Here is a 25607-nt window from a genome sequence, read left to right as displayed (position 1 = left end):
ACAAACTGAAGTATCTGAAGTTACATCATGTAATTTGTTTCTTCCTCTCTCTCTCTTCCCCTGCTGTGATTATACTTCCTCAGATGTTGATCATTCTCAAACATGTAGTACAAGTGACCATCCTTTAGCCAAGAGCCCATGCTGGGTGTTCAACTATGGAACGCATCACTGCCAAACCTAACTCTGACCTCATCTAACATCCGCACTTCACATCAGCTCCACAGCAGGAGACACTGGATGCTGAGCAAGAGTGGGAACGAGCTGACATTTTCCCCATTTCCTGGTTCAGGCAAGCTACGGCTAATTCTGGCACCTGTAATATTATCCTTGCTGCCATTACCTAACTCAGCACAGACAGAATATCAAAGCTACAACCTCCTGTCTTGTGGCATGTTACCACAAATATACAGAGAGGCATCAAAGGTATCAATATTATGCCATTTAAAACCAATACCAAATCATATTGTACTTGCAAATATAATCACATTTGGAGAAATAGTGTTTACTCTACTTATATATTTTTCATTTATTTTTAAGAGGCCCTAACAGGATTTTCTGCCAAAGCTGTGGTAATAATCACTCCGATCCCTCCTTCCAATCCTCCAGGAGAATTGTGTGAAAAGAATCTCACACATGAAATTGGGGAAACGTCCAGACAGAATCGCAAAAATTAAGTATTTCTTTCTTTTAATGGAAGCAAACATTTATTTGGAATTTATCTATTTTATTTCTCGGTCGGACTATGAGTACATTGTGCAGGAGTCTTTCGGAATTCCTATTCATACTGAAAACATTTGGCCTGGTTGCAGGTTAGGTGCCAACCATCCCAAAGTGCCTGCCGCTCAACACAGTCTGAATCCATCAGGCCCCTGCACAGATTTTCCAAAATCTGAGTGTTAAGACATTAAGGGCCTGCTTCTTCTGGGCACTCTTCCAATTGGGTAACCACCAGGCCAATAGCCTGATCACGGCGGTTGTATTCTGCCTATTGTCAAAGTTCTGAACCCATAATTGTGAGTAGAGAGCTGTAGTAGGAAAGATGGCTGCTGGCTGTGGGTTTTTCTGGCTGGTGGGGCATATGCTGGGCCATGGGGTTGCAGATTGTAGTTGATACAATTCTGCTGCTGATGTCCCACAAAACCTCATGGTTGCCCAGTCCCGAGTTGCTAGACCTGTTCGAAATCTATCCCCTTGATCAAAATATGATTCTGTCGAACGGAACAAACCGCAGCCCTGCCACTGCTGAGGGATATGCCTTTGACATTTCTTCTCATACGTGGCCACAAAAAAAAGCCAAAAGCAAATTAAGTTTGTGAAGTCTTAGTCCAATTCCTAATAATTATAAGTCAGAAGAGACATAAAAAAACCTGGAAATTGCAGCAAGCGCAGCCCTAAACATTTGGGGGGAAAAAGAGCATCGGTTACCCTTTAAACAGGGAAACTTCAAAAGTGTTTTTTGTCTTTCATGGGATGTGGGCACCGCTAGCTCGGCCAGCATTTATTGGCCATCCTTGATTGCCCTTGAGAAGGTGGTGTGGGTCTCCTTTTTGAACCACTGCAGTCCATGCAGTATTGGTACACCCAGTGCAGTTAAGGAGGGAATTCCAGGATTTTGACCCAGTGGCAGTGAAGGAGCAGCGATATGTTTCCAAGTCAGGGTGGTGAATGACCTGGAGGGCAACTTATAAGTATTGCTGTTTCCAGGTTTCTGCTGCCTTGTACTTATAGTTGGTAAAAGCCGCAGTTTTAGAAGGCACTGTTGAAGGAGCCTTGGTGAGTTGCTGCATGGTACACAGTGGTGCCAATGGGCATTGGTAGGAGTGAATGTTTAAGGTGGTGGATGGGGTGAAGATGAAGTGGGCTGCTAAGTCCTGGATGGCCTCAAGCTTCTTGAGTGCTGTTGGGGTTGCACTCACTCAGGCGAGTGGAGAGTATGCCATTGTGCCATATAGATGGTGGGCAGGATTTGGGGAGTCAGAAGGTGAGTTACTTGCCTCAGACTTCCTAGCCCTGGAGCCACAGTATTTATATGGCTAGTTCAATTTGTGGTCAATGGTAATCCCCAGGATGTCGATAGTGGGGGATTCAGCGATGGTAATGCCGTTGAATGTCAGGGGAAGATGGTTACATTTTCCCTTGTTGGAGATGGCCATTGCCTGGCACTTGTGTGGCACGAATGTTGACAATCAAATGATGACTAGAGTGTGGGTGGGAAAAATAAAGGCAAGATTATTTTTTACCTGTTGTTCCAGATGCTTTTGAAGAGATCAAGAGCTTCTCGGAGTCGATTGGTGTTATTGTCTTCCCTTATAACCATGTTGTAGCTACTACTGGCCACCACAAAAATAATAGCCGTGACGTCTACATGCGATAGGTTGCAGTGGGCCAATCAAAGGGGGGTAGGGGAATGGGGAAGGGAAGAAGACAACAGAATTACTGGGTGCAGAAAAAAAATATGCCTGAATTTGTGTATTAACATATTTTGGTGAAGACATGTTTTATTGCCTCCAATGCTAACTATACAATCAATTGATCTTTAACAGAACTTAATGATAACTATACTATCAGTGGCTTCACCAGCAAAGATAGCATACTGAACAGATTTGATTATATCCAAAATGATCATTCAAAGCTGAAGTCTTCTACAACTTTTGACAAGGTTCCACACCAAAGGTTGCTGCGTAAGATAATGATGCATGGCGTTAAGGGTAAAGTAGTAGCATTGATAGAGGTTTGGTTAATTAATAAAGAGCAAAGAGTGGGGATTAATGGGTGTTTCTCTGGTTGGCAATCTGTAGCTAGTGGTGTCCCTCAGGGATCAGTGTTGGGACCACAATTGTTCACAATTTACATAGATGATTTGGAGTTGGGGACCAAGGGCAATGTGTCCTTGGTCCCCAAGTGAATGGGCGAGGGTCTGGTAGACGGAATACAATGTTGACAAATATGAGGTTATCCATTTTGGTTGGAATAACAGCAAAAGGGATTATTTAAATGATAAAATATTAAAACATGCTGCTGTGCAGAGGGACCTGGGTGTCCTAGTGCATGAGTCGCAAAATAGATAGGATAGATGCAGGGAGGCTGTTTCCACTGGCGGATGAAAGCAGAACTAGGGGGCATAGCCTCAAAATAAGAGGAAGTAGATTTAGGACTGAGCTTAGGAGGAACTTCTTCACCCAAGGGGTTGTGAATCTATGGAATTCCCTGCCCAGCGAAGCAGTTGAGGCTCCTTCATTAAACATTTTCAAGATAAAGACAGATAGTTTTTTGAAGAATAAAGGAATAGAGGCTGGTTTAGCACACTAGGCTAAATCGCTGGCTTTTAAAGCAGACCAAGGCAGGCCAGCAGCACGGTTCCATTCCCGTACCAGCCTCCCCGAACAGGCGCCGGAATGTGGCGACTAGGGGCTTTTCACAGTAACTTCATTTGAAGCCTACTTATGACAATAAGCAAATTTCATTTCATATGGTGTTCGGGCGGGAAAGTGGAGCCGAGTCCACAAAAGATCAGCCATGATCTCATTGAATGGCGGAGCAGGCTTGAAGGGCCACATAGCCTACTCCTGCTCCTAGTTCTTATGTTCTTATAACTGAGCATGGACTACATGTTGGCTTGCTGTGAATGCCACTGTTGTGGTGCTAACGTAAAGACCAATCTTCAGAACTTATGTGCACTGCAGGCGTGAAAATCTGTTATGCAATATCAGGCCAACAGTGCAGAATAGCTAATAGAGTAATTAGGGATGGGCAACAAATGCTGGCTTGTTGGGGAGGAAAAAAACCCAATGAGTTCATTAGGTAATTAATGTGTTTTTGGAGGGAAAAGAGAAGGGGATTTCTGGATACAGTAAGAAGGCTGGTAGGCTGCTTTATGGTTTATCCAAAAGGGACCATTTATGTAAAAGGCGTTGGGTCGATTGTTCTTCTTGAATGATCAATCCACTCCATTTATCTTTATTCTTTTGAAGAACACGCCGAAAGAGTATTAACTCACTGAAATTGGGTGTTTACAGCACTGTAAAGCCTCAGCAAAAGGGACCAGTAGACTTGCCATCCCATTAACACAGATGGCACCATTTGTAAAAGGGCCGACCATCAACAGGCCAAAGAGCCCAAATTTTTCAGGTGGTGGGTTCCTTTTCAATTCAAATTGGTTCCAATGAGGTAAAAAAGATCCCAATTATCATAACATTTTTTTTCTTTCAGAAAATATTGTATTGAGGCATTTATAATTTTAACACTACAACAAAATAACCATCCCCCCCCCCCCCCCCCCCCCCCCCCGAACACAAACCCCAACCACTTATAAAACACACTGCCAGCCCTTCCCGGCCCTCTTGCCATTGGTTTTCCTACCCTTATTCGTCACTTCCAAGCCCCCCCCCCCCCGACCCACAGTCTAATTTTTCTCGAAGAAGTCCGAGCAAACCCCTGTAACGAACCCCTCAAGGCAAATTTAATTTTCTCAAGCCTAAGAAACCCCCGAGTTCGGTGGCTCAGAGTCCCTCCATCCCAGTAAAATCCACCTCTGGGCCACCAGGGAAGCAAAGGTCAAAACGGCCTCTCTCCACCCCCCCCCCACCCCGGGCACCCAGGTCTTCCGACACTCCAAAGATCGCCACCTCTGGACTTGGAGCCACCCTCCCTTGCAGGACCTCTGACATGACGTTCGCAAATGCCTGCCAAAAGCCCCTCAGCCTCGGACACGCCCAGAACATGTGTACATTATTCGCAGGACATCCTCCACATAGAGGAGGTGGAAGACTGGTGTGCACTAAGAACCTGCTAATCCGAGCCACAGTCATATGAGCCCTGTGGACCGCTTTGAACTGGATCAGGCTGAGCCTGGCACACGGTGAGGACGTGTTAACTCTCCGCAGGGCCTCGTCCCATAACCCAGCCACCAACCCCTCCCTCCCCTGCCCCAACTCTTCTTTCCACTTTCTCTTCACCTCCCCTATTGGGGCTCTCTCCCACTCCATCAGCTCCTTATAGATGTCCGAGACGATCCCCTCCCAAACCCCTGTCCTCAACATCACCTTATCCTGTATCCCCCTTTGCGGGAGGCATGGAAAGCTCGAGACCTTCCTTTGTACAAAATCCCTCACTTGCAGGTAACGGAATCCGTTCTCACTTGGCAACTCAAACTCCTCCTACAAACTCAGAAAACCCTCATCCAGAAAGTGGTCACCAAATCTCTCGATCCCTGCCCGCTGCCACCTCCGAAAGCCCCCATCCAGCCCCTCCGGAGCGAACCGATGGTTATCGCATATCGGTGCCCACACCGAAGTCCCCTCCAACCCATGTGCTGCCGCCACTGTCCCCACACCCTCAGGACTGCCACTACTACCGGGCTTGTGGAGGAGACGGCGAGAATGGCAGAGGTGCCGTTAACAATGCCCTCAAACTTGCGCCCTTACAGGATGCCACCTCCAACGCTCCCACACCGACCACTCTCCCACTTCCCGACCATCGATATATTCGCTGCCCACTAATAGTTAAAGTTGGGAAGAGCCAGCCTCCCCTCCCCACTCCGCCGCTCCAGCTGCACCTTCCTCACCCGCAGGGTTTTACCGGCTCAAATAAATCCCAAAATTACTGCATTCATCTTCCTGAAAAACACCTTGGGGATAAAAATTGGGAGACACTAAAAGCAAACAGCAACCTCGAGAGGACTGTCATTTTCACAGTCTGTACCCTCCCCACCAGAGACAGCGGGAGAGCATCCCACCTCCGGATGTCTCCCTTCATCTGCTCTACTAGCCTACCCAGATTCAATTTGTGGAGCTGTCCCCATTCCCGTGCCACCTGGATACCCAAGTACCTAAAGCTCCCTCCCACCACCTTGAATGGCATCTCCCCCAATCTCCTCTCCTGCCTTCTTGTCTGGATCGCAAAAACCTCACTTTTACCTATACTCAATTTATATCCCGAGAACCGGCTGAATTCCTCTAGTATCCCCATAATCTCTCCAATCCCCCCCCCACCCAATGGCTCTGATATATATACAAGAGCAAATCTCTTGTATAATGCTCCACCCCCCCTTGTACTATTCCCTGCCAAACCTTTGAAGCTCGTAGCGTCATTGCCAAAGGCTCTATGGCCTGGGAAAACAGCAGTGGGGAAAGTGGACACCTCTGCCTCGTCCCCCAGTACAGTCTAAAATACACCCACCTCACCCGATTCATCTGCATGTTTGCCACTGGTGCCTGATAAAGCAACCGGAACAAGCCAACAAATCCCTGCCCAAACCTGAACCATCCCAGGACCTTCCATAAGTACTCCAACTCCACCTGATCGAAGACCCTCTCTGCGTCCATAGCCACCACCACCTCAACTTCGTAACCCTCTGTAGGCATCATGATTATGTTCAAGAGCCTCCTAATATTGGTCGCCAGGTGTCATCCCTTAACAAATCCCGTCTGATCTTCCCCTATTACCCCGGGACACAATCCTCAATCCGTGTGGCCAGGATCTTTGCCAACAGTTTGGCATCCACATTCAATAAGGAGATTGGTCTACAGGATTCAATAAGGAGATTGGTCTATTTGATTCAATAAGCAGATTGGTCTATATGAATCAAAATTATTTTTGTTGAGTTAGGAGAATTGATCCTCCAGGCTGCACAAGAATAAATCTGCGCCATCATTTTGGTATATATGTGGGTTATTGCAATTGTGTGCAATGTCTCTTTAGGAATGGAATCAAGTGACATGTGTGACACCATCAGCTACTTTGCAGGCTTTTGGAGAATCTAGTGCCTAACCTCGTACAGTGAAGACCTAAACAATACACCTCTGTTGATCTTGCATTAAACCCATGTGCTTCAGCAATCTATTTCCTTTGCACCGTTAGCCTAAAGATGCAACAGTTTACAAAAAGAAACCGACGATGAGGAACGGATGAGAAGAAAGAAAATCGATTGATCAACAGATTAACAGAAGGTCAGAAATCATTGGCATCGGAATCGGTATGGCCAAAAATTCAAAGGAAGGGCCCATACCAATTTTGAACCAGCAATCTGAGGAGTCAGGCAGTGGGGCTCACCATGTGCGATACAGTAAGATACAAAGGTAGAGTGGGGCAGAGAACAAAAGATTATCATAACTTGCATGCAAGTTAAAGCAGTTGCAAGTCAATGGTGATGTAAGTTAAAGCTATTTGAAATTGGTAAGCATTCTTGAATGAACTAAACCACCGTATTTCACAGTAACTTCATTGCAGTGCTAATGTAAACCTAATTATGACAATAATAAAGATTATTATTAATTAAGCGAAGGGGAGAGCATTCCAACATCATGAGAAATGGCACAAGATTTTGGTGCGATGGGCTCTTTTGATGAAGACTTGGAGAACTAGAAATCATTTTCAGAGAGATTCCATTATTATATTCTAGCAATAAAATTTCAGAAGAGATTACAGTCCCCGTATTCCCAAGTACAATTAGAAGCAAAACTTTTACTTTGCTAAGACACTTAGTTCAGCCCAAGAACTTGGGGATAAGATATATCAAGATTTGGTTAAAATATTAGATCATTATTTACCAAAGTCCTTGGTTATTGTAGAGAGGCTTCGATTTCATCGAAATCAGTGAGGAGAGGAATATATTGCGCAGTTCACTCCAACCCTCAAGGGACTTGCAGAGTTTTGCCAATTTGGCAACTTGTTAGATGACACAATTAGAGATTGTTTAGTGTGTGGTTTGAAAAATGAAGCAATACAAAGAGGGTTATTAATAGAATGCAATCTAAGTCTGAAGATTTTGACATTTGATTTTGCTGTTTTGACGGAGCTCACAGCTCAGGATGCTTCTCAGCTCAGAGCGAGCACGATGATCCATAAACTGGATGCAGCCCAGAAGACATCCACCCAGCAACAGGCCCGTCATCACTGTGCAAAAACGGCCATTCACAGTCTGATTGCTGGAGCAAGGACAGCCAATTAAGAATTGTTGCAGAACTGGTCACAGAGCAAGAGCTTGCTGGAGTAAAATACCTTCTCCAGATGAAGAAACAAAACAAATTCAACTACGAAAATTCACAATGTGGAAGAAAACAACAACCTCAATCAAACTAGAGAATTTCATTCTGATGAGAAGTTGAACAGTCCAGGGTGAGTCACACCGCTTTTGGATAGTGCCAAAACTAAATGGGCAACCTATTAAAATGGAGCTCGATGTGGAGGTGCCATCTCCCGAATTCCTGAGACCATCGATGAACATAAACTTAACACCTGCCTTGAAACCAGATGTGATCTTGAGGAGCTCTACTGGAGAGATAGTGCCACTGAGAAGTTACATCACAGTCAAGGTTGAGGTAAGTGGACAAACCCCAGAGTTACCACTCCATGTGGTGCGAGGAAGTTTCCAGCTCTCTTTGACTGCTCTTGGTAAGAAAGGATTAAACTGAACTGGAGCACTGTAAACAGTTCAGTTGATTCAAAATCATACTTACAGACTACAATGGAAAATACAGCATAGTTTTTCAAGACACACTGGGGTCCATGAAAGGTGTACAAGTGTCCCTGAACATCAAGGAAAGTCGCCAGCTGAAATGTATCAAGGTTGTCTGTAGGGGTGGCACAGTGGTTAGCACTGCTGCTTCACAGTGCCAGGGTCTTGGGTTCAATTCCGGCCTTGGGTGATTGTGTAGACCTTGTACTTTCTCCCCATGTTGGCGTGGGGTTCAGCCGGTGCTCCAGTTTTCTTCCATGATCCAAATATGTGCAGGTTAGGTGGATTGTCCATGCTAAATTGCCCCTTAGTGTCCAGGTTAGGTGGGATTACAGGGATAGGACGGTGGAGTGGGCTTGGGTGGGATGCTCTTTCAGAGGGCTGATGCAGAGTCAATGGGCTGAATGGCCTCTTTGTGCGCTGTCTGGATTCTATGGTCCCATGGTTGGAGCCATATCCTATCCAATACCGCCAAAGGTAGAATCTGAACCACCGAGGCTTGTGGAAACGGGAGTCTTCAAACCCATCACCACTAGTGACTGGGCAACCCCTTTTGTACCTGTCACGAAGCAGGATGGTACAATTCATATCTGTTGAGTTTTAAGACGACAATCAATCTGGTTTTATGTGCAGATCAATACCCTCTACTATTGATTAAATTTGTTTGCAGGCCTAGCAGGAGACAGAAGATCAGCAAGACTGATCTATCACCCCTATTGCCTCACGGCGCCGAGGTCCCAGGTTCGATCCCGGCTCTGTGTCACGGTCTGTGTGGAGTTTGCACATTCTCCCCGTGTTTGCGTGGGTTTCGCCCCCACAACCCAAAGATGTGCAGGGTAGGTGGATTGGCCACGCTAAATTGCGCCTTAATTGGAAAAAATGAATTGGGCACTCTAAATGTATTAAAACAACTGATCTATTGCAGGCTTACTTACAAATGAATGCGGCAGCTGAATTTCCACACCTGCTCACCATCATCACTCACATAGGCGTATTCCGCTACAAGAGATTGATTGCCTTTGGAATAATGTCTGCACCAGCTTTATTTCAAAACTCAAATAACCAGATCCGTAGAGATTTACAGGGGGCACAGTGTTACCTAGATCAGTGCTTTTCAAACTTTTTTCCTCGGACCTGCTTTTGGCAAATGGCCAAACATCGGCTGACCTTCACGACCCACGCCGGCTGTCCTTCACGATCTACGCCAGCTAACCGTTGTGACCCATGTCAACTGGCCTTCACGTCATACTCAGGCCGGCCTTCGCGACATACGCTGACTTGACTTCGCGGCATATGCCGAACGACCTTCATGACATACGACCGACCGACCTTCGTGACATACGACCGACCTTCGTGACATACTCCGACCGACCTTCATGACACACGCTGACCGACCTTCGTGAAATACTCCGACCGACCTTAGTGACATTCTCCGATCGACCTTCGTGACATACGGCGACCGACCGTTGCAACATACGCCATGTTTGCTTACCTTTTAATGGTTTGTCCTCATGATCTCACTTGAATCAGGGTCAGTGGAGCAGAGGGCAATGTGCATATCGTGTGCAGGCCTCAGCCAGTTCATTTGTGTCATTTCATCTTTATGAAAACGAAAAATCCAACCTCACACATGTAGGTCGTCGTGACGGCAATAACCACGGAATGCACGTTTACTCAGCACTGGACATTCCTGGGAAGTGCTACACCAGAATGCTGATGGCTTCGTGAGCTTTTGGCTCACATGGTATTACAGGCAAGCTGCAGCAGCGTAGTCTTTTAATTTTGTGTCAGCTGTAAGTTAATACCGGACTCTGCGGTCTCAGCCTCAAAAGGAATTTTTCACTCACCACTTCACTTTCAAAATCTGAAACTTCTCTTATTTGCCAATACTTCCCTGCATATAACACACATGGGCTTTGCCTCCTTATTTGCATTGTCACAATTGACAAAATCAGGCCTCAAGAAATCATTTATACTTCTTTGTCCCGAGTTGTTTCTTTTTTCAGAGGCCCTGGAGCTCTAACACTAACACTAGCTCTGCCCTGCCCTGCCCTGGATTCTCTCCAGCAGCTTTTGTTGTGAAATGCTCTCCAAGAGGTAAACTGCCTATTTGAGATTCTGGGCATCTCTTACTATTAAAAAAACATTGATCTGCACAGTTCACTTGCCTTGCTTGCCAACAGCTACAAAGTCGAAGCAACTCTGCTCCCTGCTTTGGCGCCAATAGCACGTCTTTGGTCAGCGCTTCATATCAATTCACATGACCCACTCTCTGCTGCCGCTTCTGGCTGGAAGACTCCATCAGCAGCCTAATCTGTACCTCCATTTAAAAGGCGGCAGTGGCCGCAATTCTCCACGTAAAAGCCTGTAGTGGCTGTTATGTGCTTCTCCTGCGATCGGGACCACCACGGGAACAGCGGGAACCACCACGGGAACGGTGGGACCGATTGCTCTGCGACCTTCCCAACACCTGCCCGCGACCCACCTGCAGGTCACAACCCGGAGTTTGAAAAACCCTGACCTAGATGATATGTTGGTCACCAGCACAAATAAACAAGAACATTTACAACACTTAGAAGCTACACTGAAGTGACTCCAAATTCAGGGGCTTGGTGTCAGGAAAGAGAGATGTGATTTCTTCCAGACATCTCCACAATATCTCGGACATTTAATTGATAGCAAGGGTTTGCATAAAGCACCTAAAAACAATGAAAGTTATTAAGGAGGCTCCGCCACCAATGAATGTCATTCAACTTAGGTCATTCCGAGAGTTAATCAACTGTGATGGACAATTTGTCCAGAATCTGGCAACCCTATTGAAACCCTTACATATGTTGCCGTGTGCAATGGACAACAGAATGTGAAAAATCATATTAATCTGCAAAAGAAGCAATGAGAAAGTCAGGAGTGTTGGTATATTTCAACCTGAAGTTACCATACAACTTGTCTGTGATGCTTCACCGTACCGTGTTTTATCAGTGGTATCACATATATACTAATTTCAGCAGAAGAAAGATCTATATCTTTTGCATCTCGTACATTAACAAGTGCAGAATCTAACTGCGCTCAGTTGAAGAAGGCGTTGAGTATTGTATTTTGTGTATGGAAATTTTACCAATACATGTATGGCTGTCACTTCACATTGCTGATGGACCACAGACACTTAGCAGCTATTTTTGGGCCACACAAAGGTATCCCTTCGTTGACTGCAAATAAATTCCAACGATGGTCGCTGATACTATCTGCAAATTCCTACGAGATCAAATAACGTCAATTCAAAAATCATGTCAACGTGCATGCATTATTTCAGTTTTTCAAACTCAGGGCCACGACCCGCGTGTGGGTGGCCTGGAGGGTCGCTGAGCGATCTGTTGCGGTGTTCCCGGTCACGGGAGAAGTGCCAACACACACCTGTACATATGCTAACGTCACGCTAACATCACTTGGTACTTTGAGTACGAAATCACGGAGCAATTCCTCCATTTTATAAACTGCCAGCAAGCAGGCAACAGGACTGTGTGAAGAACTGAAGATTAATCATTTTGTAACAAGGAAGAAAGGACCAGAGACACAAACAGGCCAGGATCTCACAACTGAATCTGCTGGAGAAAGCTGCCAGGAGAGCCCACGGCAGGGCAAAGCAGTGCTAATGTGAGCTCCAGGGCCTCTGATGAACAACCCATTAAGACAAAGCTGAAATCGGAAACAAAGCAGTACAAGAATGATTTCTTGAGGTATGGCTTCATTAATTGTGCCACTGCAAATGTGGATGCAAAGCCCATGTGTGTTATGTGCGGGAAGTACTGGCAAATGAAAGTTTAAAACCCTCAAAGGCATTTGAAGAATAAGCATGGCGGGTTCGAGGACAAACTTCTTGATTTTTTTCAAAGGATGCAACGAGAAGATAGAACACAGAAAATTACAGCACAGGAACAGGCCCTTTGGCCCTCCAAGCCTGCACGACCATGAGAACTTAAATCATCAGCTGAAGTCCTTAGCAGAAATCTAACATTGAATGACAAGGCAAGTGAGATTGTGAGGACAACGCGGGTTCACCTGTCACATTAAAGGTAAGCAAAAATAGTGTGTCGCGAAGTTCGGGTGGCGTCGGTCACGGAGGTCGGGCGGTTGGTAAAAGCGGTTCCCGGGAAAAAAATGTTTGAAAAACACTGCATTATCACACTTACCTTCACTAGCTGGTCAAACAACACCTAGTCATGATAATATATTTTACTGTTCACAGATCGAGAATGTTCCAGTGGCTGCAGCTCAAGTCCAAAGACTAACCGGAAATGATCCTGTGATGGGGAAGGCGCTGGAAATGGTATTAAAGAAGAGGATAGCCGGAAAACATCCCGAATTAAAACCGCACATTTCCAGGAGACTTGAATTAACAGCACAGGGTGGATGGCTGTTGTGGGGGATGACAGTAATTATTACTCAAAATTTGTGTCAAAGAGTATTGGAACAATTACATGAAGGAATGAAGGAACTAACACAAAGCTACTTCTGGTGGCCAGGAACTGATGCCCAAGTAGAAGAGAAGAAAAAGCAGGACTATGCTGGGGTGCGCGGGTAAGGAACGCACTGCCGGTGTCCCCATTGTCTCCATGGGAGTGGCCTAAAATGCCATGGCAACATCTACACATTGTCTTTGGTGGTCGAAGGGCACATGTTCATGGTTGTTGTAGATGCACATTTAAAGTGGCACTATTGACAGTGGCCCAGTGTTTAGCACTACAGCTTCACGGCGCCGAGGTCCCAGGTTCGATCCTGGCCCTGGGTCACTGTCCGTGTGGAGTTTGCATATTCTCCCCATGTTTGCGTGGGTTTCGCCCCCACAACCCAAAAGATGTGCTGGGTAGGCTGATTGGCCAAGCTAAATTGCCCCTTAATTGGATAAAAATTAATTGGGTACTCAAATTTTTTTTTATTTTATTTTTTTTATAAAAGTGGCACTATTCAGAAACTCGACGAGATCTTTATGGGATTCGGAAAACCAGAGCAGATCATGAGCGACAATGGGCCATTGTTTACAGCCCAAGGGTTCGAAGACTACTTAAAATCTGTGGAGTTCAATATATTAAGTCAGCACCTTACCACCCATCCATGAATGGTTTCACCGTAAGTTATGTCTAGTCAATGAAGCAGGCAATGAAAGCTTTGGAGGATCAAGGTTCACTTCATCGCCGTGTGAACAAATTTTTAGCAACGTAACAAAATACGACATGCAACTACACAAAGTTCCCCAGCTTTGCTACTGATGAAAAGGAAGCTGAACACTACCTTTACTCTTGCCAGCGGAGACATCTGACATAGTAGAGTGAAACCAACACGCAGATGTTGAGACGGGAAAGTAACTCAAGGAAACACTCACTTCAACAAGGAGAACAAGGTGCGCAGATACACCACTAGTGAGAAGTGCGTCCCTGCAACAGTATTAGCTCAGACTAAGCAATAACCTAAGGTCCAAGCGTGGAGACACCGTGCGGATCAATTATTGGCAACATGTGTTTGTGTGCCAGTACCAGAACTACCTCCAGAGGCAACACTCTCAGTTCCATCTGACTGTAACTTCTCATTCATCTATGGAAGAGATTGTATCAGAAGTACCTTCTATTACTAGACTTTCCTCAGAAAAAGAGACTGTAATGCCTTCCAGGGTAGACACATCGACCAGAGGACCAGAAAATATATCTATGGTCAAGAATGACAAAGTCCCGGAAGTGCACAGGCAGGCAGCGAGAAATACCGATGCCCACCTGATTGTCTATCTTATTGACTGTTATTATATTGTAATAATATGATATCTGCACTTGCACATATATATATAAATGACTATGTTAAAACATTAGTTATTAGATATGTTGGACCTGAGAAGTAAAAGGGGAGGGATGTTATATATGTGGGCTATTGTAGTTGTGTGCAATGTCTCTTTAAGAAGGGAATCACGTGGCATGTGTGATATCATTGGCTATTGCGGGTTTTAGGCGAGTCTTGTGCCAAACCTTCTACAGTGAAGACAGTCAATAAACCTCTGTTGATCTTGCATTAAACCCATGTGCTTCGCCAATCTATTTATTTTTCTCTGTTAGACTAAAGATACAACACCACTGCCTTGGGCTATTCCAATTCCAGGACCACCACCATCCCCCAGACGTTCCACAGCTGCTGGACCCGATACTGCTGACCCCCCGGCCTCTTTCCTCAAACTCACCCCCGCCAAAAGCATCAGGAAGCAGATTGTTCTACTCGCCTTTCCTCTGCCGTTTACTGGAACAGCTACCTTTATGTGACAGTAACATGTAGCTAACTAATACCTCAAGTCCTGGATCAGGGTGGTGAATTGAGAAACTGCTCATTTCCAATCCCTAGCTGCACGTCACACCAATGTGGATTTACCTGCTAAACTGGACTTCCTGAAACTACAAGTTGAGTAAGAAACTGAAATCAATATGCTTAACATTAACCTCCACCTATTCACACCCTGCATATTTTCAGCTGTTAGTTATGCAAAGTGCAGAACGTGTAGTGATTAATGAACTAATTTATGAATAGGAATTAGACATGGCCATCACTCCATGCTTTTTGGAACAGATCCTTGTAAACTAATTATTTGATTAAGTGACAACAGGGTAAAATAAACGAAGGGGAGTAAATGGCAGGAAGAATTCAGTAGTGTGCACTAAATTCAGTAGCCATGTAATTGTGGAACATTAATAAGAGACATCCAGGAGAACAACAGAAGGCTTTTTCTCACATTAAAGGCATCTCCATGATTACTAACCATTGAAGCACTGGATCCATTTTCTACGTTCATCTCTCTGTCCTCCCACATCAAACATACTGGAAAAGAAAGACAAGACAACATAGTTAGGAGTCTTGCTTGTATATTAGATATTGAAATACACAAAGGTTATTGCTTGGGGGAGTGGGAGAAAGTGTGACTTGCTAAGTAGAGCGGGGGATCAGTTTACAAGGAATACTACACAATGACTTTTTGTTGATGATGGCAGAACATTCTCTTGCTGTGATTTAATATTGCAATGATTGCCTCATCTTTGTAATGACTTGGTTGTTAATTGCTACCCAGAATTAAACTACAGAGCTCAGTTTAAACACTTTCCTCTATGATTGAGGAAGCCAATTTGAAACTCCAAAAAATTCCACTGTCCACCAAGATTGTATTGATCCAACTCAGTGTTAGGACTTTTCAGCATTACTTCCTATCCTCATACCAGCATCTTCAATATCCTTTTTGGATAGTCCTTACTCTTTATCAGGAAATAATTATAACATGCACCTCTCAATTAGCATCTCCCAAGTCTTCACAAAGCCCAGAAAGTCATCACGTGACTACAGCTGTCACCCGTGACTGAGAAAACAAATTGGGAACTAGTGCCAGGAGAGGAGTTTGAGAAGAGTACATACAATGTAAAAAAAATATATGAAGGTGGCTTCATTGAACACTGTAAATTCACAAAAGTAATAAATGAGTTGAATTTCAGTGCTTCCTCAACAAGAATGACTAAAATAACTTGGATTTGTACAAGGCAGCTCATTGCACTTTGCAATGACTCGTTTGAAATACTGTTACTGCAGTGTAGACAAAGGTGGCAGCCAGTTTGACATGGAGCAAATGAATGAATAACTGGAGTATTTTTTAGGACGAGGGAGATCTGCTGGTCAGGACACTGAAGAATTCCCTGTTCACTGGATAGCAGCATGGGATCTGTTACCTTTGCCTGTGTAGACAAAGAGAGGAGGTTAACATTTCACCTGCAGCATTGTCCACTATGGAGCAAACCTCAGTTGTCCATTGAAGTACCAGCCTTGAATATCTCCCCCGCCTCCCTGTATTCCCGTGATGTGGTTGGCAAGCCCAGCATTTGTTGCCCATTCCTAATGATTATTGTGGAGTTCTTCAATAAAACAATCCCTCCAACAGTGCAAATACTCTTCAAAGGGATAGTCCAAGAGTTCCTTTCAGATTGGATGTTCCCGAACTACTTTACTTATGTTTTCGTTGAAGGAATTCAACATGTTCTTGTGACAGCAAAATTATAGCAATGATCTTAAAAACATACTCACTGAAAATTTACTTTGTCAACTTGAAATCTTGTTTCAAAAATCCCCGATGTCAAAACTCTGCATCGGAGCAAATCCTGGTGGAAAGGAGAAGGGTATTCACAAATATTTCTGGCTGAGAAAATTGCTACAACAATATCTGTGCAACAAAGCAAAGATGAAGCCATGGTGGCAAACTCCTCTGCACAAAGCTTCACCTGAACAGGATTGATGATAGGTGTGTTTTTTGGGATATCTATTGTGTATATAACAGACTGAAATGCTTGTGTTTATGCTCCTTGTGAGTCTCTTTTCATTCCTCTTCATCTAACCCCATCAACATATCAGCCTATTCCTTTCTCTCGTGTTTATTCAGCTTCCTCATGAATACAACTATGATCATCATGACAACTACTCCACATGGGAGTTGAGGGTTACTGGCAAGGCCAGCATTTGTAGATTATACTTAATTGCCCTCAAGAAGATGGTCATGAATCACCTTCTCGAATAGCTGCAGTGTAGGTATACCCACAATATGAGGAGAGTTCCAGGATATTGATCCAGCATTGAGTTTTCGCTGGCAGTTTTGTACAACTGAAAGATTTACTAGGCTATTTCAGAGGGCAGTTAAGAGGCAACCATATTGTTGTTGGGCTGCAGTCACATACAGTTTCCATAAACAAAATTAGTGAACCAGGTGTGCTCTTATGTCAATTAATGATAGTTTCATGGCACCACTAGCTTTCAATTCCAGCTTTTTTGTTAAATAACTGAATTGATTAATTACATATAAATTCCACCAGGTGCCGTGTCCCCAGGACATTAGAATACTAGGGCCAGTGGCATTACCACTGCACCATGGTCTCCCCTGGGTGGTAGCAAGGGTGGTGGTAATAACAATCACTGGAGAAAAGGTACCAGGGAAACTAATGGGCTGAAGACCGTTAAGTCCCCTGGACCCGATGGATTGCATCCTAGGATATTAAATAAAGTAGCTAGAGATAGCGGATGCACTGGTAGGGAAATTCTAAGAATCCTTATATTCTAGAAAAGTCCCAGGGGATTAGAAAATTGCCAATTTATTTCCCTTATTCAAAAAAAGAGGGAGATGAAAAAACAGGTAACTATAGGCCAGTTAATTTGACATCTGTCATTGGGAAAATGTTAGACTCCATTATAAAGGGTGTAGTAGCAGAACATTTAGGAATACATAAAATAATCAGTCAGGCTTCATGAAGGGGAAATCATGCCTGACAAATTTATTAGATTCGTTGAGGGGGTAACTAGCAGGATAGATAAAGGGAAATTTAAGAAATATTCAAGGCGTGTTAAATGTATTTAATTTTATTCATGGGGTCATGGATGGTGAACAAACCCAATTTCAATCTTGTGGCCTACTGTGATGAATGAAGGAGGGCCACTTATGTGGTCCACACACCAGCTTAGATTGCGCATCACCTGTTCCCAAATCCTATGTTCCCATCAATGAGACTTCTCTGTGAAACCTGAACCTGTTCTGTCCTTTCTGATAACTGGAATCGCTCCATTTTGTTCCCATTCTTTTGAATATTTGTGAATTGTTTTTTTGCACCTTCTTCAGGACATCTGCATCCTGTTTCTTGTACAGAGACCTTGACCGAGATTTACAACCCGAGGACAATCCGAAGCCTGGATAATCTCTTGGTCCTGACCTATGCCTGCGTCGCTCATGTAATGTCATCTTCATATTTAGATGATCTAATTGGGCTGGTGGCAAACTCGGTGTCCAATTAGTGATACTTAGTGCTGCCCGGAGGCAGGAGGTGACTGCTCAGCACAATCCTCAAAGGCAGATTGTGGCCATGACGGGGCCTGCCACTGCCTTGCAGAACAGCGGATGCATGATATTAGAGCTTCAACAGCCTCACCATGCAGAGGTGGCCAAACGGTCACCATCAGGCAGCAGAGAACACCGCACCTGTGAGGGACACCCGCCTGGGGGCACAGGATAAAGGGAAAGCGAGGTTTGAGGCCCTCACTCACCTTTAGGCAGCAAAGGGCACTGGACCTGCAAGGGACAATCTACTGGGAGCAGATGTTAAAGGGAACGTGAGGCCCGGAGGGACAGCCACTGCCTAAGCAGCAGCTGGGTTTGAAAAAAAATAAAAAAACATGAAGATTAACATCACAGGAAAGCGGTAAGCTGATTGGTTGGTGAGTAACTGATATTAGGGACTGTGTCTAAAGAGCTGAAACGTAGATAACTGAAACGTATAGCAGTTAGGATGAAGCTTTAAAAATAAAAGAGTGAAGTAAAAGTAAATCTGAAAGCAGAACCAGGAAATCAAAACAGCTGATTGGCTGGGTACATTTTTATGTATTCTATAATAATAAGGACTGGCGAAGGCCCCTTTTTAATAATAGTTAATACTGGTTAATACTATTTGATATTAAAAGGATGAATTTAATTTAAAGCAGAAGATCTCCAAGCTTTCGACTGCTCTTCTTGCTCCATGTGGGAGACCAGGAAGGTTTCCAGTTCCCAGGGCCCGCATGTGTGCAGGAAGTGTCTCCAGCTGCAGCTCCTGCAAGATCGGGTACAAGTGATGGAGATAGAAAAAGAGGGTTGAGGACCTGTAACATGAATTTAGGGTGTCAGGCAGAAGGTTAAAAAACAGAAAATCTAATGTTGCGATATTGGGATTATTTTCTGTGCCAGGGGCGAGTGAGTATAGAAATAGGAGAACAAGTCAGGTAAATGTGTGGCTAGAGGGATGGTGCGGGAGGGAGGTCTTTAGATATTTGGATCATTGGGATCGCTTCTGGGGCAGATGGGACCGGTATAAGAGGGATGGGTGGCACCTGAATTGGTGAGGGGCAGATATCCTGTCAGGGAGGTTTGTTCATGCTGCTGGGCAGGCTTTAAACTAATTTGGAAGGTGGGAGGGGGTGATCCAAAGTAACAGTACAGTGGGTGAGAAGATGGAGTCAAATATAAAGCATAAACCAGGCACGTGCAGTGTGCGGAGCAGACAGGGTATAAGGCACATGGAGGACTGGCAGATTAAACTGCATTTATTTCAATGCAAGGAGCCTGATGGGTAAGACTGATGAACTCAGAATGTTGATCAGCACGTGGAATGATGACATTATTGCAATCACAAAAACAGGCAGCTGTATGTCCCAGAGTGTAGGTTTCAGGCGTGATAGAGGGGAGAGGTAAAAGAGGGGGAGAAATTGCATTATTGATTAGGAAGAACACCACAGCAGCACTCAGGGATGATATCTTAGTAGGTTCCTTAGATGAAGCCATATGGGTAGACCTTAGCAACAAAAAGGGGCGATCTGATTGCTGAGTGTACTATAGGCCCCCAAACAATCAGGGAGAGATAGAAGGTCAGATATGGAGTCAAATCTCTGAGAATTGTAAGAAAAATTGGGTAATAATAGTCAGGGATTTCAACTTGCCCAATATGAACTGGGTTAGTCAAAGTGTGAAAGGCTTAGAGGGGACAGAGTTCTTCCAATGCATCCAGGAGAGCATTTTATACCAATACATAGAAAGTCCTACAAGGGAGGGGAGGTGCTGGATCTAGTTTTAGGGAATGAAGTCAGGCAAGTGGATGAAGTTTCAGTGGGGGCGCATTTTAGAAACACTGACCATAACTTGGTACAATTCAAGGTAGTTATGGAAAGGGACAAAGGTCGACTGGAAATTAAGGTTCTGAATTGGGGGAGGGCCAATTTTAATAAAACAAGACTGGATCTGTCTAAAGTTAACTGGGAGCAGCCACTTGTAGGAAAATCTACATCAGAGCAGTGAGATTCATTCAAAAAGGAAGTAGAGTACAGGGCCAACATGTCCCCATCAGAGTAAAGGATGGGAGTAATAAGTCCAGAAAACCCTGGGTGTCAAGGAATATCCAAGGTTGGATAAGGAAAAAAGGGAGGACCATGACAGATACCGAGGGCTGAAAACAGCGGAAGCCCAACAGGAATATAGAAAGTGTAGGGGTTACTTAAGAAAGGAATTAAGAGAGCGAAGAGGGGGCATGAAAAAGCACTGGCGGGTAAAATAAAGGAAAATTCAAAAGGTGTTTTATAAGTATATTGAGGACAGGAGGTTGACCAGGGTAAGAATAGGGCCTATTTTGTTTGTGGAACTGGAAGATATAGGTGAGGTTTTAAATGAGTACTTTGCATTTGTGTTCACGAAGGAGGAGGATGATGCAGGTATAGAAATCAGGGAGGCGCACTGTTATTTACTTCAACAACTTAACAAGTGGATAAATCCTGGGGCCAGATGAGATGTATCCCAAGTTGCTGTGGGAGGCAAGGAAGGAGATTGCAACAGCTCTGACAAAAATGTCAAATCTTCTCTGGCCACAGGAGAGGTGCCAGAGGACAGCTAATGTGGGGCTGCCATTATTCAAGGGAAGTAGGGACAAACCAGGAAATTACAGGCCAGTGAGTTTAACTCAGTGGTAGGGAAACTACTGAAAAAAATTCTGAGGGACAGAATTAATCATCACTTGAAATGAAAATGAAATGAAAATCGCTTATTGTCACGAGTAGGCTTCAATGAAGTTACTGTGAAAAGCCCCTAGTCGCCACATTCCGGCGCCTGTTCGGGGAGGCTGGTACAGGAATTGAACCGTGCTGCTGGCCTGCCTTGGTCTGCTTTAAAAGCCAGCGATTTAGCCCAGTGAGCTAAACCAGCCCCTGTTGGAGAGGCAAGGATTAATCAAGGATGATCAGCATGGTTTTGTCAAAGGGCGATCTTGTCTTACAAACTTGACTGAACTCCTCTAGATGACTAGGTGTGTAGATGAGGGTAGTGCAGTTGACAAGGTCCCACATGGGAGGCCGATCTTATTGGATCCAGGGAAATTTGGCAGACTGGATCCAAAACTGGCTTAGTGGTAGGAGTTGAAGGTTATTTTTGAGACTGGAAGCTGTGTCCAGTGGTGTTCCGCAGGGATCAGTGCTGGGTCCCTTACTGTTTGTAGTATACATTAATGATCTGGATGCAGATGTAGGAGGTATTATAAGTAAGTTTGCAGGTGACACAAAAATTGTTGGTATGGTAAATAGTTAGGAGCAAGGCCTTAGATCACAGGACGATATAGACGGGCTGGTTTGATGAGCAGAAGAGAGCAAATGGAATTTAACCTTGAAAAATGTGAGCTAAAGCATTTTGGGAGGACTGACAAGGCAAGGGAATATACAATAAATGGTCGGACCCTAGGAAGTGCAGAGGATAAAAGGGACATTGGTGTGCAGGTTCAACAGGACAGATTTATCAGGTGCTTAAGAAGGCCTATGGGATTCTTGCCTTTATTAACGGAGGCACTGAATACAAGAGCAGGGAGGCTATGCTGGAGCTGTATAAAATGCTGGTCAGGCCCCAGCTGGAGTAGTGTGTGCAGTTCTGGTCACCATATTATAGAAAGGAAGTGATTGCACTGGAGAGGGTGCAGAGGAGATTCACCAAGATGTTGCCTGCGCTGGATCGTTTCAGCTATCAAGAGAGACTGGATAGGCTGGGGTTGTTTCCCCTGGAACATTGAAGTCTGAGGGGGGACCTGATTGAGATGTATAAAATTACGAGGGACATGGATAGGGTGGACTGGAAGGTACTTTTCCCCTTAGTGGAGGGGTGAATAACCAGGAGGCATAAATATACGGTAATGGGCAGGTTTACAGGAGAGGTGAGGAAAAACTTTTTCACCCAGAGGATGGTTAGAATCTGGAACTCACTGCCTGAAAGCGTGGTAGAGGTGGGAACCCTCACAACAATTGAAAAATATTTAGATGAGCACCATTGTATACAAGGCTGCGGACAAAGTACTGGAAAATGGGATTAGAATAGTTAGGTGATTGATGGTCGACGCGGACGTGCTGGGCCGAAGGGCCTCTTTGCATGCTGTGAAAATGAATCTAAAAAGGCACTGTATCCCACCTGAAACAATAAACCCTACCACCAACAAATGTTTCCTCAGTTAAAACATTACTTGTTATCTCCCAGCTGTGCAGTCAATGGCTGTGCACTAACATGCTTTTTGAGTTTGGCCATCAGCAAGTTCAAAATGGCCTCCCTGACCTGTTAACTTCCTTAATGGGAAGTAATGTATACTGTAACCTAAAGCTTTTTCCGAAACAATATTTTCTAAAACTGACAAAAGAACAAGTCATTCTTAATATAGTGATGAATAATGAAACACGATTAGTTAATAATCTAATAGCAAGGGTGAACCTTGTGAAGAGTGACCATAATATGCCTAAAATTGTTAGTTTGAGAGGGAGAAGGAAAAGTCACATCTGAGGTTTTAAATTGAAGCAATGCAAACTGCAAAGAAATCAATTAACTGCAATTAAATGGGATGATCTGTTCATGGCTACTGGATAGAATTCCAGGAAGGATTTTAGTCACAAAAGGTTTGTTACAGTAAAGTTCCTGTGGTAGTACTCATGTTTACTGTGGGGAATGTGCATAGCAACCTTACTGGAAGTACATGCAATCCATGCACGCACACTGTAGCATGCATACTTCAATTCCTAAGAAATTCAAATACTTAGAAATCAAAGAATTACTTTTGATTGCATTGTCCTGTGATCCCAAAATGTAATTGAGGGAGATAGGATTTACTTTGGTGACAAAACCATTTCTATAACCATTCTGTGCGGGTAAACTGCAGAAAATTTATAGTTCAAAATAAAGCAAACATGAATGTACATTTGACTCTTGCTGCGGCGTTTACTATCCTATATGGTTGTGTACAAACTGATCTCATGTAAAAGTCGACCTCTTGATTTTTTGGCATTAAAATCCCAAAATTTTTCATGTCCCTGGTGTTCAAATTTCAGGAATCAAAGCCCAGGGGCACGATTCTCCGCTCCCGCGACTAAGTGCCCACGCCGTCGTGAACGCTGTCGAGGTCCACGACGGCGCAAAACGGCCCCGGTCTCGACCGATTCAGGTCCCGAAAATGGGCTAGGATCGGGGCCGCGAGAAACTCGGGGTCGTGTTGCAAAAGCAGCGTCGGCAGCGCGCGCCGGGCATTGGCGCCGCGTAAAAGGCGTAACTGGCGTTACCCGCGCATGGGGAGGACGGCAACCACGCGAGGCCACCCCGCAAGAGGATGTCGGATGGATCTTGTGGGGCATGGAGGAAAGGAAGTCCTCTTTCAGAGAGGCTGGCCAGCCGATCGGTGGGCACCGATCAGGGGCCAGACTCCTTTTGAGTCCTACTCCTGTGAAAGAACCCCCTCGATCCCCACAGGCCGCCCCCCCCAGCGTTCCCGCGTTGTTCCCGCCGGCAGCGACCAGGTGTGGATGGCGCCGGCGGGAAGCCGTCGTTTTGGGCAGGCCGCTCGGCCCATCTGGGCCGGAGAATAGTGGGTGTAGCGGAGTATCGCCATTTTGGGTGTCCCGGGCGATTCTCTGGCCTGCGCCGCGCAGAACTCGACGGGACCGTTCTCGCCGCTTGGGTGAATCGCGGGAGGGCGTTGGACCGGCGTCGCGGGGAAAAATGGCGCGCCAGGCGATTCTCCCAACCGGCGCGGGAGCGGAGAATCGCACCCCAGATATTTCAGAACCCAAGTATAATCCTGGGGATATTAGTGATTTGTTTTCACTGTAAATATATAAATACTAATGAAAACGAATACGGGTAAATAAACGCTCAAAACACTTGGATGTTAGATAATTGATATGGGTGAACATTATATAGTTTGCACTGCAAGAAAATAAATGTTGGACTATGAATATGAATTATTTTGTGTTGGTTTTTGCTTTATTCCATTTATTTGGACTTCACTTGGTCCAAACCAATGTAACATGTCAACCTCTTGAAAACATTAACGTTGTACATCTTAGAAACTCGACTATCACGAGTGTATATGCGGGGCTGAAAACCGTCGGGATGCTTCGGTTTACCGGCAACCCGGGGGTTTCCCGACGGCGCGGGGCTGCCCCACAATGGGAAATCCCATTGATCAGCCGGCGAAACAGAGAATCCCGACGGCGTGCTGAACCAGAAATCTGGTGTGGAGGGACAGAGAATCCCGCCCATGGTGTTTTATATACCATTATGGTCCAAGAGAAACCAGAGGAGACTGGCGGTGCATCTTCTTTAGTTAAAGCTTTTAGTCACTCACCTGATCTGATGGGGAGTAATCGTTTTGTCGGACTTGGTCAATTCTGTCTAAAAAGCTGAAAGAAAATAATTATCCATTTAGTTCTTTGTTTTGTGTCTCAAACCTAGAAAGTAAAACATGTATTTTATAAAACAGCTGAAAAATCAATTGAGAAAACAGTGCAATTTGAACATCTCCACATGTATAAACGTACTTGCTGTAATACAAATTAGTTTTACACAGCTAATTATATGCGTAATCAATCTACTGTTTGTATAAAAAAATGAACACGATCTGAAAGACAAACAGAGCAGGTTTATTTAAACATACCCTAGCCAGTTAATTACATCCAATAAACCGCTGGTACTGAATGCGTAGTTTTAACTTGTTGAGCAGTCAGCGAGTTGGTTAATGCTGTTGGGTCACTTGAATTTTTCTTGAAAACTCAAAGGTGCTGAAAATTATTTTGCGTTCAGCCTGCAGAGGGCAACAGAGTACTTTTTATCTGAGTTGTGTTTACCGTAAATATCCTACATGTGGAGTTCCCTCTTTCAGGCACAAGACTAAACTATTAGCTATGTCAGTGGTGAGGTCACTTAAGTGCTGTGTACTTCAATTTCCTTAATTGCATAATGTATTCAGAACAAGAAAAGTGGACAAGGCAAAGGGAAAAACATTGACGCTGAAATGGGAAACGTGATTGAGGGGAGAATAGGTTCTGATGGCAAAATCATGACTGGCGCCGATTTGACGCCAAATCGCAATTCTCCGTCACCTCGACTGCTGTATCAATGCATACCGGAACGTACGTACAGTAAACACCATTTGCATGTCCTTAGCAGCCCGACCCGGTATTCTCCGGGGCCTCCGCAATGCTCCGCCTCTGATGGGCCGAGTTCCTGACGGCGAGGTTCACTTGTGCTTTTAAAAATTGTGAAACCAGCGTCATGGCTGCTGAGGGAGAGAGA

General features: G+C 44.7%; 1 protein-coding gene across 1 annotated transcript in view; it reads right to left on the bottom strand.

The window, feature by feature from the left end:
* Positions 1–24712, bottom strand: part of LOC140385829 (guanine nucleotide-binding protein G(s) subunit alpha) — a 31914-nt gene extending 7202 nt beyond the window's left edge. The window contains exons 1-4 of the mRNA XM_072468395.1: positions 24661–24712; positions 16547–16620; positions 15243–15301; positions 2241–2361 (exon numbers count right to left, since the gene is read on the bottom strand). Coding sequence (XP_072324496.1) covers positions 2241–2361; positions 15243–15300 — 179 coding nt within the window. The 5' untranslated portion in view covers position 15301; positions 16547–16620; positions 24661–24712. The remainder of the gene's footprint in view (positions 1–2240; positions 2362–15242; positions 15302–16546; positions 16621–24660) is intronic.
* Positions 24713–25607: the final 895 nt, after the last annotated feature.

Source organism: Scyliorhinus torazame, chromosome 11, assembly GCF_047496885.1.
Source record: "Scyliorhinus torazame isolate Kashiwa2021f chromosome 11, sScyTor2.1, whole genome shotgun sequence".
In the NCBI taxonomy this organism is placed as follows: Eukaryota; Metazoa; Chordata; class Chondrichthyes; order Carcharhiniformes; family Scyliorhinidae; genus Scyliorhinus; species Scyliorhinus torazame.
This window is presented reverse-complemented; position numbering and strand designations above follow the sequence as displayed.